General features: G+C 52.4%; 2 protein-coding genes across 3 annotated transcripts; both read left to right on the top strand.

Moving 5' to 3' along the window:
• The first annotated feature begins 1,742 nt into the window (after positions 1-1,742).
• On the top strand, positions 1,743-12,007 carry CHMP7 (charged multivesicular body protein 7). 2 transcript variants are annotated; one of them, XM_042024806.1, is made up of 10 exons: positions 1,743-2,098; positions 3,029-3,203; positions 4,473-4,658; positions 5,314-5,447; positions 5,817-5,865; positions 6,814-6,933; positions 7,443-7,541; positions 8,666-8,726; positions 9,261-9,422; positions 10,181-12,007. In XM_042024806.1, exons 1-10 carry the CDS (start codon positions 1,809-1,811, stop codon positions 10,243-10,245), a joined length of 1,341 nt encoding a protein of 446 aa, XP_041880740.1. In that variant the 5' UTR covers positions 1,743-1,808; the 3' UTR covers positions 10,246-12,007. The 2 variants fall into 2 exon arrangements, with proteins under 2 accessions (XP_041880740.1, XP_041880742.1); XM_042024808.1 differs by lacking the exon at positions 1,743-2,098 and adding an exon at positions 2,795-2,871.
• A 4,702-nt stretch (positions 12,008-16,709) lies between these two features.
• Positions 16,710-18,220, top strand: LOC121663013 (D(1) dopamine receptor-like). The gene has a single exon (XM_042024805.1). The coding sequence runs from the start codon at positions 16,786-16,788 to the stop codon at positions 18,145-18,147; it is 1,362 nt and encodes a 453-aa protein (XP_041880739.1). The 5' UTR covers positions 16,710-16,785; the 3' UTR covers positions 18,148-18,220.
• The last annotated feature ends 435 nt before the right edge of the window (positions 18,221-18,655 follow it).

The following is an 18,655-nucleotide window of genomic DNA, read 5'->3' as shown; positions in this document are numbered from 1 at the left end:
AGGGAAGGGAAGGGAAGGGAAGGGAAGGGAAGGGAAGGGAAGGGAAGGGAAGCTGTGGCTGCCCCCAGATCCTGGAGGTGTCCACGGCCAGGCTGGACGGGGCTTGGAGGCAGCTGGGATAAGGGAAGGGATGGGATGGGATGGAACGGGATGGGATGGGATGGGATGGGGTGGGATGGGATGGGGTAGGGTGGGATGGGATGGGATGGGATGGGATGGGATGGGATGGGGTGGGATGGGATGGGATGGATGGGATGGGATGGGATGGGATGGGATGGGATGGGATGGATGGGATGGGATGGGATGGGATGGGATGGGATGGATGGGATGGATGGGATGGGGTGGGGTGGGATTTAAGGTCCCTTCCAACCCAAACCAGTCTGGAATTCCAGGATTCCACGGAGCAGAGAACAGGGCTGCTCCTGCCTGGGTCAGGAGGACACAGGGACAAGGATGAGAAGCCCCAGAGTGGGACCCACGGTGGGGTCTGACCCCAGCCAAAGGAGTCCCAAATATTTATATATAGAAAATAATATAATAACTATAATAATAGGCATTGGAGAGGTGTCCTGGGTATATATTTATATTTAATATACATTTAATTAATATTTAATTTATGTTATATTTCTATTTATATCTATATCTATATTTATATTTGTATTTATATTTATATCCGTATTTATATTTATTTCTATAATATCCGTATTAATATATATTCATATTCATAATCGTATTCATATTCGCATATATGAATATGATTATGAATATTAATATAGTATATTTATGTTTATTCTATATCTATGTCTATATCTATATCTATATCTATATCTATATCTGTATCATATTTATACCTATATTAATATTATATTTATATTAATATTATATTAACGTTAATATTAATATTTATATAAGATACACATTCTTTTTTATATCTATAGGGACTATACAGATATAAATAAAAGTTCTCTCTCTAATATGTATTATAATGTTTTAAAATACATAATATTTCATTAAATTCTCTATAAATTGTATATTATATAAGCATATATGATATATATTGTGATACGATATAATAGAATAATAATAGATTATTATAAACTAAATAATAACATATCAAATTCGATACATTCTATATTAATTAATGATAATATAGTATTCTATCCTATCTATAATGTATTATATAATATAAATAGATTATATTATATCCTATCTATGATCTAGTATTATATAACATACTTATATTATATCCCTATTATTAGATACTAATTAATATTTGGTTGTGATATTATACATTCATTAACAAAGTTTTCTTATTATGTAGTTTATGCTGTATGTACATTATATTATCTATTATTATCATAAGTATTATTTTGTGGTATACGATGAAAATTAATAATAATAAATTAATATTAAATTAATGTTACTATTATGAAGAATGTTGAATATAAAACTAATACTCTAGAACATAGACTTTCTATAATATATGTATGGGAAGCATCTATTATATATATAATTATTATATATAGACCCAGATAGTCCCAAACTCCGCCCCCACCGCCCCGATGACATCACCAATGACGTCACTCATGACGTCACCACGCGGGATCCCGGGGGGTTTAGGGGCGGAGCCCTTGAGTGCCTTCGGGCCGTACCACCGCGGGGGCTGAGGGGGGGGACGGCGCGGCCCACTCCAAGTGAGGCGGGGGGGCCGCGGGGGTGGTACCGCGCATGCGCCGTGCGCGTCTCCCCTGAGGCGGGCGGGCGGCCGGGCCGGGCGGAGGCCGCGGCCGAGCCGGGGGCTCGCGTAGATGTGCAGCCCGGGGGAGGCCCCCCCTGGGCCGGCCCCGGCCGGGGACCTGCCCCCGGAGTGGGAGACGGATGACGAGCGCATGGCCTTCCTGTTCTCGGCCTTCAAGCAGAGCCGCGAGGTGAACAGCACCGAGTGGGACAGCAAGATGGCCTTCTGGGTCGGGCTGGTGCTGGCCCGCGGCCGGCAGAGGGGCGCGGTGAGGACGTGCCTGAGGGAGCTGCAGAACGGCTTCGAGCGGCGAGGCAGCGTCCCCTTGGGGCTGGGCACCGTCCTTAGGGAGCTGCTCAGGTAAAGGAGGTCGGGGCCGGCCTTGGGGAGGGTGTGGGGGGTGTCAGGGGGATGCGGCTGGCGATGGATCCGTGCTGTGCCAGCCTGGAGGGTGAATTCTGCACTGTGAGGCCCTGGCACAGGTTTCCCAGAGCAGCTGTGGCTGCCCCATCCCTGGCAGTGCCCAAGGCCGGGTTGGACGGGGCTCGGAGCAGCCTGGGACGGTGGGAGGTGTCCCTGCCCGTGGCAGGGGTGGCACTGGAGGGGATTTAAAGTCCCTCCAACCCAAACCCATCTGGGATTCTGTCAATTGCGGTTTGTGTTGTGTGTGGAATTTGGGAGGCCTGTGGGAGGTAAAGCTGGACAGGGAATCAGAGCTCACCCAGGGGCTCGCAGGAGGTTGTGCAGGGGATCCCGCAGGAATGTTGGTGTTGAGCGGGGTGGTGTTCCCTGGAATGCTGAGGTGCCGCAGCTGCCGGGGCACGGGGGATGTGTTGAGCTGCTGTTTGCAGCCAGAGGTTTTGTGCTGTGGAACTGGAGCCTGGGTACCTCGAAGAGGCTCAAAACAGCAGGAGCTCTGTCGATGACCTGAAAATCAAAACCTGAGATCTGAGAAGCTGTTGTTGCAATTTAATATAGAAACAGAGCTATCCAGAAATGGCTGATTACCCTAAAACTGACCCTTACTGTTCATTTCCTCATTTGATGCCTCATCAGTTTCGAGTCAGAAAGCTGGGAGAAACTTGCAGAAGGGGAGAAAGAGTAAACAAAAGGCACTTGGGATCCAGAGGAAGGTGAGGAGGAGTGGAAACCTCTGTGTGCTTCCAGCAATAAGATCTCAAGTCTGAGCTGGATCTGGTGATAGAAAACGCCACTGGAATTGAGGATGTGGAGGATTTCCAAGGTTCAGACTGATTGTGTTCAGTTCCATGTGAATTATCTTTTCCCTAGACGTGGGAAGCTCCAGAGGGAGTCAGACTTCATGGCCAGTGTAGACAGCAGCTGGATCTCGTGGGGTGTGGGAGTTTTCATCCTGAAGCCCCTCAAGTGGACCCTCTCCAGCGTGCTGGGGGACAGCAAAATTCCCGAGGAAGAGGAGGTTCTGATTTACGTGGAGCTGCTTCAGGTGAGTGTTGTTGAGAGCTTTCCCGAGATTGTGCGCCTGCAGGAAAACCAGGAGCCGCTCTGTGTGCTGGGGAGGAAGGGTCAGGGTTGAGCAGATCTTCACTGGTGCTCCTGAGGTGTTCCAAGTCTGGAGAGAGATGGATGGAGGACCTTGGGGGTGAGAAGTGAGTTGGATCTACTGATGTTCCTTGAAACGAAGGGAGATGCTCCAAGGGCTGGAGCCGGGCTGGGAGAGCTGGAGGTGCTCACCTGGAGAAGGGAAGGCTCCAGGGAGAACTCAGAGCCCCTTCCAGGGCCTGGAGGGGTTCCAGGAGAGCTGGAGAGGGACTGGGGACAAGGGATGGAGGGACAGGACCCAGGGAATGGCTTCCCACTGCCAGAGGGCAGGGATGGATGGGATATTGGGAAGGAATTCCTGGCTGGGAGGGTGGGGAGGGGCTGGGATGGAATTCCCAGAGGGGCTGTGGCTGCCCCTGGATCCCTGGAAGTGCCCAAGGCCAGGCTGGAGCAGCCTGGGACAGTGGGAGGTGTCCCTGGGCATGGCAGGGGTGGCACTGGATGGGCTTTAAGGTCCTTCCCTCCCAAACCACTCCGTGGTTCTGACAATAACCTTTCACTGTCTCCAAGAGAAAGGAGGGACAGGATTCCTTGCTTGGCTAGGAAGGCAAGAACTGTGCTGGGAGCTTGCTGTGAATCCCAGGCTGGAGCTGAGGACATGAGGAGCTCTCAGCCCGAGCTCCATCTGTTCCAGGGAGGAACAGGGGATGGAGCCTGGTAATCCAATGTCCCACCAGCTTCCCTGGGCATTATCCAAGCTGCTTTCACTGGGAGCATGTGCATTCCCATGGGATTGGATCTGCCCTGGGATCCTGTCCCAGCCCCTTTTCCCTCTCTGTTCCTCTGTGACTGGAGAAGCAGCCCCAAGCCTTGCTGTGGTGTCTGGGTTACTGTGTGCAGCAGAAAAGCAGGAAATCTTTAAAGGCAGGAATTTTTATTTGGTTCAAACCTGGGGAGGGATTTCCAGGAAGTGCAGGGGAAGCCAATTGATTGCCTTTGTGGTTCCTGTGCTGTTCCACAACATTTCAGGGAATGTCAAGAGCGGAGTCTTGGTTTTCATGGACAGCTGTTCTGAGAGTTCCCTACAGCTCATTCTGAAAGTCCCTCCGGAATAAAATAGGAAGTGTCCAAGTTTGGGAGGAAGGAGGTGTGGGAGGGTTTGGGAAGAGCAGGAATGCTGCGTGGGCTGACAGCATCCCTGGATCCCTTGCAGGAGAAGGCAGAGGAAGTTTATCGCCTCTACCAGAACTCTGCCCTCTCTTCCCACCCCGTGGTCGCCCTCTCCGAGCTCCGTTCCCTCTGTGCCGGGCTCTGCCCGGATGAAAGGACCTTCTACTTGTTGCTGCTGCAGCTGCAGAAGGAGAAGAGGGTCACCATCCTGGAGCAGAACGGAGAGAAGGTACAGGGTCAAGGTGACTGCTTTTGGGTGGTATCATCCCTGTCTTGCATTCCATCTGCCTGGAGAGAAAACTTTGGTGGCTAAAATGGCTGCTCTCTGTCTGGAAAGGTAAATTCCACGTGCTCCAGCGTGGTTACCTGGTTGGGGGTGACATGAAATCCTCATTTTTTGCGTGGCAGGTTCTTCAAACATTTGTAGTAGTTCCTATTTAATTTAAGAGTTCAAAGCTTGGCAGATCCTGCAGGGTGACTACTCCAAACTACACAAACAACGTTCCACACCTCTGGAATCAGCATGGAATTCCACGTTGTGTGGAAGCTTTTTCTGTCTGCCAGTACCTACAGCTCTGAGATTCCACTTCCCCTGCAGTGTTCTGAAGTCCTCGGAAGTGTGACATTCCCATTTATCCACTTCCAGAGCCCTGGGACAGCTTTAAATCTCCCAGGTGTTCTGTTAAGGCTTTCCATTTCCACTGCTCATCCCTGGTCCTGCCTAGTTTCATATTAAGCGCTGTGGTAACTGGGGCATCCTCATGACTCCAAGGCCTAAACGGGGAGTGCAAAAACTCCTTTTCCTTCCTTCCAAGTGAAAGTATTCCTGGTGCAAGGCTCAGATTTTTGGGAAGTGACTCCAGCCTGTGCCCATCTAATTTTAGATAGTGAAGTTTGCCCGAGGCCTCCACGCCAAGGTGTCCCCGATGAACGACGTGGACATCGGAGTTTATCAGCTGATGCAGAGTGAGCAGCTGCTGTCACAGAAGGTGGAGTCCCTTTCCCAGGAAGCAGAGAAGTAATTTGGGGAAGGGTGGTGGGAACATCTGTGGGGTGTAGAACGTTGGGCCACAATTAGAAGCTGCGTTCTCGTGTTATTCTTCCCTGTTCATAAACAAAACGGTCCCAGCCGTGTGCTGGGACAGCTTTTCCAGCCTGTGTTCCCTCTGTCCCCACGAAAACAAGGTGCAGGGAATGGCTGTGAGGAATGTTTGCAAGGATTTGGAATGCATTCAAGGATTTCTGGGAAGCAACAGCGGTTTGAGGGTGGTTACATCCAAAATGCTCCCTTGTGGTCCCCTCAGAGCGAGGCACAGGGTGGTTGTGGTGTGTAAAATAACCACTGCTGGCCAAGGAATAAATTTCCCACTCTTTTTCCATCTTCCAGGTGTAAAGAGGATGCCAGGAGTGCTTGTAGAGCTGGGAAGAAGCAGCTGGTAAGTGGAACTGCCAGGGAAATGTCCTGGATCATGCCCAGGGTTAAACGTGGGGGCTTCAACCCAGGGGTGCTCAGGTGGGGCCAAAGCTCTCCTTAAGGTGAAGATCAGGATTTATTTTATTTCTATGAAGGGAAGTGGAAATAAACTCTTAAACCCACTTATTCTGTGTGTGCCTCAGGGATTCCTGTTTGTTTTTATGACACTGCCAATCCCAGAATATCCCGAACTGGAAGGGACCCACTGGGAATCAACAAAATCCAACTCCTGGCCCTTTTTTTGAAGTATTTTTTAAATTTGTCAGTTTAATTTTTTTTCTTGACACAGTCATTTTTGGACAAATTTTGCACAAAAACGTTCCCAAGCTGGAAGGGACCCACTGGGAATCATCAAAATCCAACTCCTGCCCCTTTTTTTTTTTTAAATATTTTTTTTTAATTTGTCAGTTAAATATTTTTTCTCAACGTGGTCATTTCTGACCAAGTTTTGCACAAACACAAACACCCATTTCACAACCTTTCTCTGCTTTTTCCTCCTTTCTGTAGGATGCAGCAGGCTACAAATACCTGCTTTTAATCAGCACGAAATTCCACAATGATTCCCTTTTTTTCCTGAAGGAAACTTCAGCAACCAGGAATGTGAATCGTTGCAGATGCCAACTGGAATATTTTAGATGCCCTCACCTTTCCAAAGTAGGCATCCAGGATTTTTCTGCTGGATACCAACCCAGTGATCCAGGAATTCCTGGATGAACCCCCTGAGTTCAGCTGCAGCCTGGAGGACTCCTGGCTGTTCCCCCTTTTTAGAGCTTCATCCCAGTTTTCCCACAGTGCCACTCGGAATTCTTGGACTCAGCAAAGTGGGACCAATCCCAGGGAAAGGGAGACAATGCCAGATGTGTGTGCAAGGCTGAGCTGAGGCTCTGTGTGTGTTTGTGTCCCCGCTCAGGCCCTGAGGTGCCTCAAGTCGAAGCGGAGGACGGAGCGGCGCATCGAGGAGCTGCATTCCAAGCTGGATGCAGTGCAGGGAATCCTGGATCGCATCTACGCCTCCCAGACTGACCAGATGGTACCGTGGGCTCCTCCCTCGTGCTCCTCCTCCAGCCCCTCCCTTCCCACCCATTCCCTCGCCTGTGCCTGAGGGGTGGGACTTTACCCCTGGAATATCCCTCTGGATAAAGCTGCCTCCGGGTCCTGGTGTTTCTCCAAGGATCCTGCTTGGGAAGCAGCTCTGGAGAGGAGCTCCTGCTGTTCTTCTCCAGCATCGTGCATCTTTTAGTCTTTTAGTTTTTATTTCAAGACCTTCAATGCCTACCAGGCTGGAGTTCATGAACATTGTGCATCTTTCAGTCTTTAGTTTTTATTTCAAGACCTTCAATGCCTGCCAGGCTGGAGTTCATGAACATTGTGCATCTTTCAGTCTTTAGTTTTTATTTCAAGACCTTCAATGCCTACCAGGCTGGAGTTCATGAACATTGTGCATCTTTCTGTCTTTAGTTTTTGTTTCAAGACCTTCAATGCCTGCCAGGCTCATGCAGCACTGAGCATTTTTTCTCTTTTTTCTATTTTTATTTCCAGGTGTTTAATGCCTACCAGGCTGGAGTGGGAGCTCTGAAGCTGTCCATGAAGGATGTGACTGTGGAGAGGGCAGAGAACCTGGTGGATCAGATCCAAGAGGTACTGGAATAGGCAGTGGGGTGTGGATATTCCCAAGAAACCTGCCCAGATATTAATGAATTATGAATTCTTTAGTTTCTTTTAATTATTTCATTTCTTTCCTTTATGGCACCAAAGCAAACTGACTTAATTTTGAGCTAAAACATCAGCAAGAAAAAGATTTCTGTGTCTTGTGTTTTTGCTTTTATGCATTTTAATTCACTTTAGATTTGTGCATTTCAGGGTTTTTTTTGATCAGCAGTATTGGGTAAGCACCCAGCTTTCCTAGAAAGTCTTGAGGTGTATTAAAACTACAAATCAAACCTTTGGAAGCTGGAATGCACCTGTGTGCATTAAACAGCCTGACATTTAATTTAATTTAATTTTATATTTTATATTCTATTTCATGTTATTTTGTGTTATTTTTTGTTATTTTTTTGTTATTTTTGTTTCATTTTATTTTATAGTCTATTGGATGTTATTTTGTATCTTATATTCTAGTTGATGTTATTTGGTATTTTTTTTAATATTTAATTTCATTTCATTTTTGGGTTTTTTTTTTCCATGGGTTGGACTTGATGATCTCAAAGGTCTTTCCCAACCTATTTAATTCTGGAATTCTGTAATCTCCTGCATTTCAGTGAGGGAAAGGAGTTAATTCTGCAGGAACTGAAGTGGAGAGAGCAGTCTGGCTGCATAAGCTGGTGTGAAAAACAGCAAAGGATTAATTTTTTAGCACCATCAGCTCCAACTGTGACTTCAGCTCACGAGCTGAGGGGCTGCAAAACGTCGTAGCTGAGACGTGTTGGTCTTTGGCTTCCTGATTCTGTAGCCAAAGCTGCAATGTCAACTCAATATTTATGTGAAAAAACTCAAAATCAGAGGGATATTTTTAATTCCACTGTGAAATTCTGGTTCGGGTTTGATCCTCAAATGTGCCACGCTTGCTCTTGTTATTGATTATTATTAAATAATCTTCATGTTCTTCGTGAAAACTGTGGTGGAAATGTCTTCTGAACTAAGTGCTGCTGCCTTTAGGTCAGCTTTGGAGTTGTTTGTTGATATTTCTGCTTTTGATAAAGCAGCTGCAGTAAGACATCAGATCAATTTCTGGTCTCTATCTAATTGTGTTTCTTTTCCCTCAGCTTTGTGATACTCAAGATGAAGTAGCCCAGACTCTGGCTGGAGTGGGGATCAATGGTCTGGGTATGTCCTGGGGTTTTTATCCTCTGCTCCCTCCCCACATTTAGCAGCTTCCTGGGGGAATAAACTCTTCCTGAAATCCCAAAGTTGGTGCCTCGAAGGGAACGAGGAGCAGGGAGTTCTCCCCTCTGACAGTTGTGTTTATTCATCTCCAAATCCTCGTGGTCCCCATTCGGGGCTGGGTTTCAGTTCAAAGCTGTGGAATGCTGATTGAAATCTATTTTTAGGGTGGCTGCTGCTTTGTTTTCTTGAAGTGATGAGCTTTTTCCTCCGGCCTGGGTGCTGCTGCAGCTTTTTGCCTCTGCTGAAAGGTGCCAGAGCTTCTTGGCCTCAGCAGCAAAATTTTTCTACGAGGAAAAAAAATTCTCCTCGCTGAGATCAGCATTGAGTTTTCAGTCCTTTTAAAGAAGTGCAGGAAATTCCTTATGAGTGACAATGGATGGGAGGAAGAACAGCTCAGTTCCACTTGGCTCTGTCTGTGCTGTGAGGATGCCACTGGATCCTCCTTGGAACTGAAATGTTTTCTTTCATCTGCAGAGATGGACACGGAGGAGCTGGAGAAGGAGCTGGACAGTCTCCTGCAGGACTCGAGTAAGGATTCCGTGGATCTGCCTCCCGCTCCCCAGAAGGTGCTGAGTCCCCCCATCTCTGATGCCGAGCTGGAAGCTGAACTGGAGAAGCTCTCTGTGTCTGCTGGAGGTGGGAATGGCAGCGGGGCCGGGGAGGGAACTGCTCTGGGAGCTGGGACAGCCCTGAGCAGCCAAGGGGGTCAGCAGAGTTCAACCCCAGTCCTGAGAGAGCTGGGAATTCTGCCTGGATCCTTTGCGTGGGGGTGGAGGGAAAACTGAAGGCTCTGGGAGGGAGACCTGCCTGGATTAATTGCTTTTTAAAATTTAACGAAGTTGTACGAAGCCAGGCAGTGTTGGAAGGGATAAAACAGGATTTGTCCAGCACTCAGCATCTTCCTGGCCTGGAATGCTGACTCTGTGTTAAGTGGGACAGGCCTGCTTAAACTGGTCCTTATTTACTGATAAGTAAATAAATAATAAGAATGATAAATAAATCCTATTTCATGATTTATTAATGATCTTTTTGGGTCCCTTCCAACTCAGGATATCCTATGATTTAGCAGCAGTGAATGACCAGAGTTTATGGGCTTGAACTGAGCTTTCCCTACACCTGTCTTGGACAACTTCAGCTTTCCTTTTGGGAATCTGCTCGTGAGCAGTTCCACAGCACTGGCCATGGAGTTTTCCTCCTGTTTGGGCAGCTGATAACCTCAATTTCTAGAGAATTCCCCATCAAACATGAGCCACGTGCTTCCAAGGGGATGGAACTTGTGATTCCGAGGGATGGAGCTGAGCAGGGAAGCACCGAGGCACTCTGGAATTTCATTATTTAGTTGTGGATGTGTCTGATGAGTTCTGATCTCTTCTCTGTTGCAATTCTCTTCACAGATTTGGCACAAAATACTCCCTCTGCTGCTTCTGAACCCAAAACAGCTCTGGGACTGAATCTCTGAAGAGCCAACAGAATCCTGCTGCTGCAGTTTGGGGAAGTTGTCTTAATGTTCCTTAACTCATGACCAGAACTTGAGAGGAGAGGGGCGACACCGCCGTGTCCGTCTGGATCTCTCTTTGCTCAGCAGCAGGATCTCCTGCCGTGACAATCCACTCTGGACCTGGCCCCAGCTGGTGTTTGTCATCTCTGTGCCAACATCTGCACTGGTCTCAGTCTGACTCGTGGCCCCAAGTCACTGCCACATCCAGTCTTCCCTCCTGGGAGTGCAATTCCAGTGGAGATAAACTCTTCTGTGTCCATAACAGTGCTCAGTTTTGGGTTTGGTTTTCATTTCTCTTCCTTTGCTGTGGCTGATGTTGAGAATCTGAGTTGCAGCAGCGTTGCAGTGGCTCAACATTTGGCTGTTCGTGTGGTTGTTTAGAACACTTGGCACTTCGGTTCTGCCCTTGCCATTCCTGCAGCCAGCTTCAACACCCCGTGGTCGTCGTGTCCCTCCCTGTGTGCATCCTGCCCTCACAGCCAGGCACTGCAGCTGGGCAGCTTTGGGAGATTCTGGTGCTGCTCGGAGAGGGCAGCAGTGGCAAGCACAAGACAAAAGAATCCCTCTCTCTCTGCAGTGACGTTAAGGCCTTAAAAGGGAGACCTGCAAAAGATTCCCCTGGAGGAGCTTCAGGCTCTTGTGGCGCTGCCATCCAGCTTTTTTCTGCTGCCTCTTGAAATTGGAGCTCTTGGCTATTTTTGTGTCCTCCCTGTAAGCAAAACTTCTCAGGAGCTGCAGGGCACCAGCTCTGAGCTGCTGAGGAGGGATTTGGGGTGGGAAGAGAGGGGATCCCTCGTTTTCCCTTCGGGAGAGCTCAGCCCCACGGAGCAGCCTTGGCTTTGCCTTCAGCCTCGGTGCTGCAATCCCTCAGGGCTGCGTGCTCCCAGAAAGCCCCAAACGCAGCCCCTGGGCGTGTTTGTCATGCACAAACCCCTGAGCACCACACCTGCAGCTGCTCCAGGGCTGTCCCTCCCCACACGAGCCCATCCCTCATCTTTTGCAGGTCACTCTTTATCCCTTGCGTGCGCACGGAAGCGCGGGAAGCACGATCCCCGAAAAGCCGAGCTGTCAGGAGGGGGATGTGCCCTTCCCTGGGCTCCCTGAGCGTGGCAGGGCAGTGCCTGGCTGCCTGGGCATGGATTAGCAGCCCTCTGCCCCTCTCCCTGACTCGGAATGTATCCCAGCACCACTGGGAATGTATTCCCAACACCACACAGAATGCATCCCAACACCACACAGAATGTATTCCGTTCACTGGGAATGTATTCCCGACACTACACGAAATGTATCCCAGCACCACTGGGACTGTATTCCCAACACTACATGGAATGTATTCCCAACACTACATGGAATGTATTCCCAACACCACTGGGAATGTATTCCCAACACCACACGGAATGCATCCCAGCACCACTCGGAGTATCCCAGCACCAATTCCAGGCTGCCTCTCCAAGCTCCAGCGCTCAGTGGCAGCTTGGGGCAATGGGAACGAGGGCTGGAATTCCCCTCCTGGGAATGATTTCCCACCCAGCTCCACCGCAGGGCCGGCCGTGGGGGTGTCCCCGGGGGCTGTGTCCCCTCTGTCGCCGCTGGCCACTGCGGGCTCCTGCTGGCCCAGGGGGGTGGCCGCAGCTCTCCGGTGCCCAGGCTGTCCGTGGAATGCTGTACAATGGCTCGAAGCTCTGTGTTCCTTTCCTTTGGAAGTAAACGGGAGAAAAACCTCGCTGTTTCCAGCCTGTGTGTGACCAAGGGGAGGGGAGGAACCCGCGGGGCTCTGGGGCCTCCTGTGCTTTTTCCCTGTTCCAGCCGTGCTGGAATCCAGGGATAGTCCTGGGCTGCTTTATCCAAACCCAAACTGAGCAACTGCTCCACCAGGTTTTAATCTGGGTTTAGAAAAGCCCAGTATTAGACATTACTACTTTAAATCATTTGGTTTTTTCCTGAGCAGCCTCTGCTGCTTTTTGGGTGGCACAGCCTTCATTCCTGGTGTCATTTTGGACACACCTCCTGCTTTTCCTTATCTTTCCACTTCTTTTCTATCACTCTGCATCTCAGACCTGCACTTCCAAGGTTCACAGAGTCACAGCCCTTCGCCTAAACCACCTTGCTCTGCCCATGGAGAAAAGGAAATCGATTCTCCCGCTGAATCCCTTGGTTTTGTGCCTAACAATTCCCAAAGCTGATTTTTCAGGACAGATTTCACCTGGCTTCTTGTTCCAGTTGTAATTCAGCAGCACAGACCGGGAGCCTGGTACCGGTGTTCCCTCTGCCTGAAGAAAATCAATGTAAGTTGAATAACCTGGTGTATAAAAAATCCAATTATTCCTCCTTCCCTCTAAAACCACGATGCCTAAACTTGGAATTCCCAGGCTGTTGATGCTGTTTCCTCTGGCTGAGGTTTGATCCGATGCCTGGAGAGCTCCCATGGATTTTTCACAGGGCTCAGGTCTCACCTACAACCCGGAGCTCTGTTTTTAAAGCCTGACTCTCCCTCCTTTCTGCCCTGCTCTCAGAACTCGTCCCTTCCCTGGAAATCCGGAGGGATTCCTGAAGGAACGAGCGCTCCCCTGTAATCCTGGGATGCATCAGCCGTGCTGGGAGCGACATTTAGGAGTTAAACCCGAGCAGCTGCTGCTTTATTTGGAGTGGCTGGTAATTTTCTGCCTTGGGTGCGGAGCGGGGGATGCAATCAGGGTGCCTGAATGGAGAATTTTCAGGATATTTTGGTGAGACAGCAGGGAAAGGAAATCAAGGGCAGCCTCTTGCTGGGCGAGGAAATTAAATATAAAAACCCCGAGCTGAATTGCCACCAGAGCGGGATCTTTTCATGCTGGAGAGCTGTTTAAAATAGGGCTTCACTTGAGCCTGGAAAAAAATAACTGCTGAAGTGTTGATGATAAAATGAAGCAGCTTCCTCAGGGGAGGAGATTGGATCTCTCCCACAGGAGGAGCTGCTCTGGGCACACTCGGAGCTGCTGGGTTTGCTTTGCCTGTGGCAGCAGAGCCCCCTCAGGGAGGTTTTTCTGCATCAGGTGTGTTCCAAAATGCACGGAAATTGGACAAATGGGATCCCATTGCAGCTTCCCACACCAAGCCAGCCCGAAAAGGCTGCTCTGGTTTAAGGGGAGATCCTTTCCTGCAGCCTCAGGTTGTACCAGGGGAGGTTTGGGTCGGATATTGGCACCAAATCCTTCATGGAAAACGCGAGGCACTGGGAGGGGCTGCCCGGGGGTGGAATCACCACCCTGGAGGGGTTCAAAATGTGGGGATGTGGCACTTGGGGACACGGGTTGGGGGTGGCCTTGGCAGAGCTGAGGCCGCACTTGGTCCTGGTGCTCTCCAAGGCCTTTGCCAACCTTAACAATTCCAGGATTCTGTAGCTTGGAGCCCTAAGGAGGAGGAGGAGCTGCCCTGTGTCCTGAGGGAGGATTTCCTGGGAGCCTCCTGCCTTGGCACGGGCCACCAGGAGCTGCCAGTGCCACCCCTGCTGCGATTTACTGAGGGGACAGATCAGTGCCAGCCCTGCCCTGTGTGACAGATCAGTGCCACCAATGCCCTGTGACAGATCAGTGCCACTCCTGCCCTGTGTGTCAGATCAGTGCCACCAATGCCCTGTGGGTGACAGATCGGTGCCACAGCAGTGGCAGCATCCCGGTGTTTGTTTCTGCCCCCCCGAGATCCTGAAGTTCTCTGTGCCCAGAGCGGGGATTGGGAGGAAAATGCCCCGTGGGGCACAGCGGGCAGAGCATCCCTGGGGATGAGGGCTCTGCCAGGGCCCTGGGATATCCTGAGTGGGAAGGGACCTGCCGGGATCATCGATCCAGCCCCTGGCCCTGCCCAGAAACCCCAAAATCCCACCCGTTCCCTGCGGAGCTGTCCCAGCGCTTATTCCGCCCTCTGCGGCCGAGCCTTTCCTGCTCTCCAGCCGGAGCCCGCCCTGGTCCAGCTCCTCCGCGCTTCCCCTCCGCGGGAATCCCGAATTCCCGAGGGAATGGCTGCTCCATGCGCCGGCCGCTGGTGCCACCTGCCGGCGCTCCCTGGAACAGCCCCGGCAGCAGCGCTAATGAGGCTTAATTAACAAACCTCGGGGCGAGCGCCGTGACACGGGGAGGGCGAGCGCCCGCACAGCCCGGCGAGCGCGGGGCTTGCGCTGGGAGCCAGCCCGGGCTGTGCTCGCAGGGAATATCGCATCCCTTGGGAAGGGCTCGGGGCAGCTCCTGCTCTCCCCGGGCTCGGCAGAGCTGCCGCGGGGAGCTTTGGTGGCTCTTTCCCCCTGAGCTGACGGGGAAGGGCAGAGTCAGGGATGCCCCAGGGCCACGCTCCGGGATCAGGGCTGAACCAACTCGTTTTGTGCTCAGGATTCGCGAAGCTCGTCCTGCTTTTCCCCACCTCGCTTTTCCAGGGAGGCTTTTCTCCTCAAGAGAGCAGCGGTGGCACCAAACTGTCACGCACAGGGGTGGCACTGATCGGTCACACACAGGGCATTGGTGGCACTGATCTGTCACAGGGCATTGGTGGCACTACTGATCTGTCACACTCAGGAGTGGCACTGATCTGTCACACACACAGGGATGGCACTGATCTGTCACACACAGGGCATTGGTGGCACTGATCTGTCACACACAGGGCATTGGTGGCATTGATTTGTCACACACAGGGCATTGGTGGCACTGATCTGTCACACACAGGGCATTGGTGGCACTGATCTGTCACACAGGGCATTGGTGGCACTGATCTGTCACACAGGGCAGGGCTGGCACTGATCTGTCCCCTCAGTAAATCGCAGCAGGGGTGGCACTGGCAGCTCCTGGTGGCCCATGCCAAGGCAGGAGGCTCCCAGGAAATCCTCCCTCAGGACACAGGGCAGCTCCTCCTCCTCCTTAGGGCTCCAAGCTACAGAATCCTGGAATTGTTAAGGTTGGCAAAGGCCTTGGAGAGCACCAGGACCAAGTGCGGCCTCAGCTCTGCCAAGGCCACCCCCAACCCGTGTCCCCAAGTGCCACATCCCCACCTGCCTGGAAAAGCATCTTGACTTTCTGGTTGATGTTTCCAGTTATCCCTGAGGTGAAAGCTGATGCGGATTGAGCTGGGAATTCAGGAATGAACCTGAAAGAGAAGCGACTTTACGCCACTTCAGTGAAAGTAAAATCCGTTTTTCAAGGATTAAAAGCCATGTCTGGGTGATGTTCGGCCTCCTCCCTGGTTCTGCGCTGAAAGAAGATCTGAGGCCGCTTTGTGTGGGACTTTCAGAAAGAAAAAACTTCCAGGTTTCTACAGGACTTTTTAGACGTGGTTTTTTCCTTTTTTTTTTGTTTCCTGGAGAAGGAATTTTGCACTGGAGCAGTAAATGCCAGCTTTGCACCAGTGCAGGGCACGGAGGAGTGGCTGCTGTGGGGCCATCTCTGAGCTGTGGCTGCTGTGGGGCCATCTCTGATCTGTGGCCAGTGTGGAGCCATCACTGAACATGTGGGGCCATCTCTGATGATGTGGGGCTATCTCTGATGATGTGGGGCTATCTCTGATGATGTGGGGCCATCTTTGATAGCCGTGGGGCCATCTCTGAGCCATGGCCAGTGTGGGGCCATCTCTGAACATGTGGGGCCATCTCTGAATGGTGTGGGGCCTTCTCTGAGCCATGGCCAGTGTGGGGCCATCTCTGAACATGTGGGCCTATCTCTGATGGTGTGGGGCCATCTCTGAGCCGTGGCCAGTGTGGAGCCATCGCTGAACATGTGGGGCCATCTCTGATGGTGTGGGGCCATCCCTGGGCCGTGGCTGCTGTGGGGCCATCTCTGATGGTGTGGGGCCATCTCTGAACGTGTGGGGCCATCTCTGATGGTGTGGGGCCATCTCTGGTGGTGTGGGGCCATCTCTGAGCTGTGGCTGCTGTGGGGCCGTCTCTGAGCTGTGACGCAGCACCCGGGCAATGAAATCAGAGACCACAATAAATTCCTGGGCTCATTTGCATTGAGGACCCTCAAATCCGACTGGATTTTTGTTATTTCCCCCTTCACCCCTCTCACCGAATTCCCACTGACTCACCCTGCGGGTTCCCGCACTCTCCCAGCTCCGAGGGGCAGAGTCAGATCCCACCCGAGTGGAATCCGGAGGAATTGGCTCCGGAGGGAAGAGCAGCGGGGTTTGTGAGCAGGGAGGGGCTGCAGGAGCAGAGGGAGCTCAGATTCCCTTTGCTCCCGGCAGCAAATCCCGGCCCGGCCACGGAAAGGATCTGGGAATTCTGCAGGAGGCACAGGATCACTGGCAGGTGAGGAGGAGAGAGAAGAGGGAGGAAGATTCGCGGCGGAGCCTTCGCAGCCCCCGGAGGTGAGTGCCGGCTCCCGGGAGCAGCCGAGGAAGGGAAGCGGGTGGGAGGCAGGAGGGAGAATCCAAACGCTGTCAGCAGAGACCTGGAACGGAGTGAGAGCTTCCAGCACTTTTCCCCTGGCAGGATTGCAGCTGGGGCTCCGGAGACGCCGTGGGAACAGAGAAAACGGGCTTTGGATGCTGCCGGAGACTCGAGCAGCTGAGAAACCTGGGCAGGACCGGATCAGCGGGGAAGCCATGGATGGGTTTTACCCCTCGGCAGGAGAAGCTGGGCAGGACGTGCCCAATGCCACCAGCTGGGCAGAGCAGAGCCACTCCTCGGTGTCCCTGCGCGTGGTGACAGCTGCCTGCCTGTCCCTGCTCATCCTCTCCACGCTGCTGGGGAACGCCCTGGTGTGCGTGGCCGTGCTCAGGTTCCGACACCTGCGCTCCAAGGTCACCAACCTCTTCGTGGTCTCCTTGGCCGTGTCCGACCTGCTGGTGGCCGTGCTGGTGATGCCCTGGAGAGCTGCCACCGACGTGCTGGGCTTCTGGCCCTTCGGGGCCTTCTGTGACATTTGGGTGGCTTTTGACATCACGTGCTGCACGGCCTCCATCCTCCACCTGTGCCTCATCAGCCTGGAGCGCTGCTGGGCCATCGCCAGCCCCTTCCGCTACCAGAGCATGGTGACGCAGCACGTGGCCTTCGTCGCCATCGGGGTGGCTTGGCTGCTGTCCCTCCTCATCTCCTTCATCCCCGTGCAGCTGCGGTGGCACAAGGACCGGGAGCTGCCCAGCCGAGCGCAGCCGGGATTGAACGGCTCCGCGGAGGAGGGGAGCTGCGATTCCAGCCTCAGCAGGACCTACGCCATCTCCTCGTCCCTCATCAGCTTCTACATCCCCGTCGCCGTCATGCTGGGCACCTACGGCCGCCTCTTCCGCATCACCCGGCGCCAGCTGCGCAGGATCTGCTCCCTGGAGAGGGCGGCCGGACACGGCCGGAGCTGCCCGGGCAGCCCTCGGGAAACCTCCCTGAGGAACTCCCTCAAAAAGGAGACCAAGGTGCTGCAGACCCTCTCCATCATCGTGGGCGTCTTTGTGTGCTGCTGGCTGCCCTTCTTTGTGCTCAACTGCCTGGTGCCCTTCTGCGATGCCGAGCTCCGGGACCGGGGAGCGCTGCCGTGCGTCAGCGGGACGGTGCTCAGCGCCTTCACCTGGCTGGGCTGGGCCAACTCCGCCCTCAATCCCATCATCTACGCCTTCAACGCGGAATTCCGCAGGGCTTTTGCCTCCCTGCTGGGCTGGGGCAGTGCCGTGGAGACGGTGACCTTCAGCAACGAGCTGGTGTCCTTCCACCCCGACAGCACTGACCGCGGCGCTGAGGAGACCCTCGGCCACCCGCAGCTGCTGCCCCACGCTGTGCTGCAGGTGGAGAACCACGAGGTGTCCTTGGACAGGGCATCTCCGGGCTCCTCTCCCCCTCACAAGAGCATTCCCGAGTGTGGAACCCCGATCTCGCTGGGGAGGAATCCCCCGCTGGCCAGCAGCACCTTCCACTGAATCCAGGGTGGGAAAGGGGGGTGGGAATGTCCCCAGCAGAGAGGGAAGCTGGGACACTGCCGGCACTGCCGGTTCTCTGGGGAGCTGAGGATGCTGTGGGTGTTCCACTCTGGTTGCATTGCCAGCTGTGGAACAGCCACGGAGGTTTTCCAGGGGTCGCGTCTGGTTTTCCAGGTGTTTCCAGCCATGTTTTTGTGACTGGATTTTGGCCCCAGCCCAGGAGGGCAGCAGGGATTTGTGTTGCTGCTTTCTCCGGTTCACCCATGGAAAAAAAAAAACCCAACACTTTCTGCAAGAGATGGAAATGGAAAGGCTGGAATTCACTTTCCTGGTGACTCCAGCGGAGAAAGCAGAGCTGGTGTGGTCTCCTGAGCCTCTCTGTGGTCGGGAAATGAAAACCCAGCTGTGCCTGTGGGGAGAGTGGCGGCTTTGGCCACTGCCTGTGTCCTGTGGCCACCGGGCTGGGGCTGCTGGATGAGCACTGGCCAAATCCAGCTGGTCACTGGCC

The sequence above is a fragment of the Corvus kubaryi genome, unplaced genomic scaffold (assembly GCF_017639235.1).
Source record: "Corvus kubaryi isolate FWS band 111438036 unplaced genomic scaffold, C.kubaryi_AGA036_p1.0 37265, whole genome shotgun sequence".
In the NCBI taxonomy this organism is placed as follows: domain Eukaryota; kingdom Metazoa; phylum Chordata; class Aves; order Passeriformes; family Corvidae; genus Corvus; species Corvus kubaryi.
This window is presented reverse-complemented; position numbering and strand designations above follow the sequence as displayed.

What these genes read in the sequence shown, in the direction of transcription:
- LOC121663013 (XM_042024805.1), top strand. Translation starts at nt 16,786, where the DNA reads ATGCTGCCGGAGACTCGAGCAGCTGAGAAACCTGGGCAGGACCGGATC.
- CHMP7 (XM_042024806.1), top strand. Translation starts at nt 1,809, where the DNA reads ATGTGCAGCCCGGGGGAGGCCCCCCCTGGGCCGGCCCCGGCCGGGGAC. An exon ending in TGGAGCAGAACGGAGAGAAG is followed by an intron (nt 4,659 to 5,313) that starts GTACAGGGTCAA and finishes ATCTAATTTTAG; the next exon opens with ATAGTGAAGTTTGCCCGAGG. An exon ending in GCTCTCTGTGTCTGCTGGAG is followed by an intron (nt 9,423 to 10,180) that starts GTGGGAATGGCA and finishes TTCTCTTCACAG; the next exon opens with ATTTGGCACAAAATACTCCC.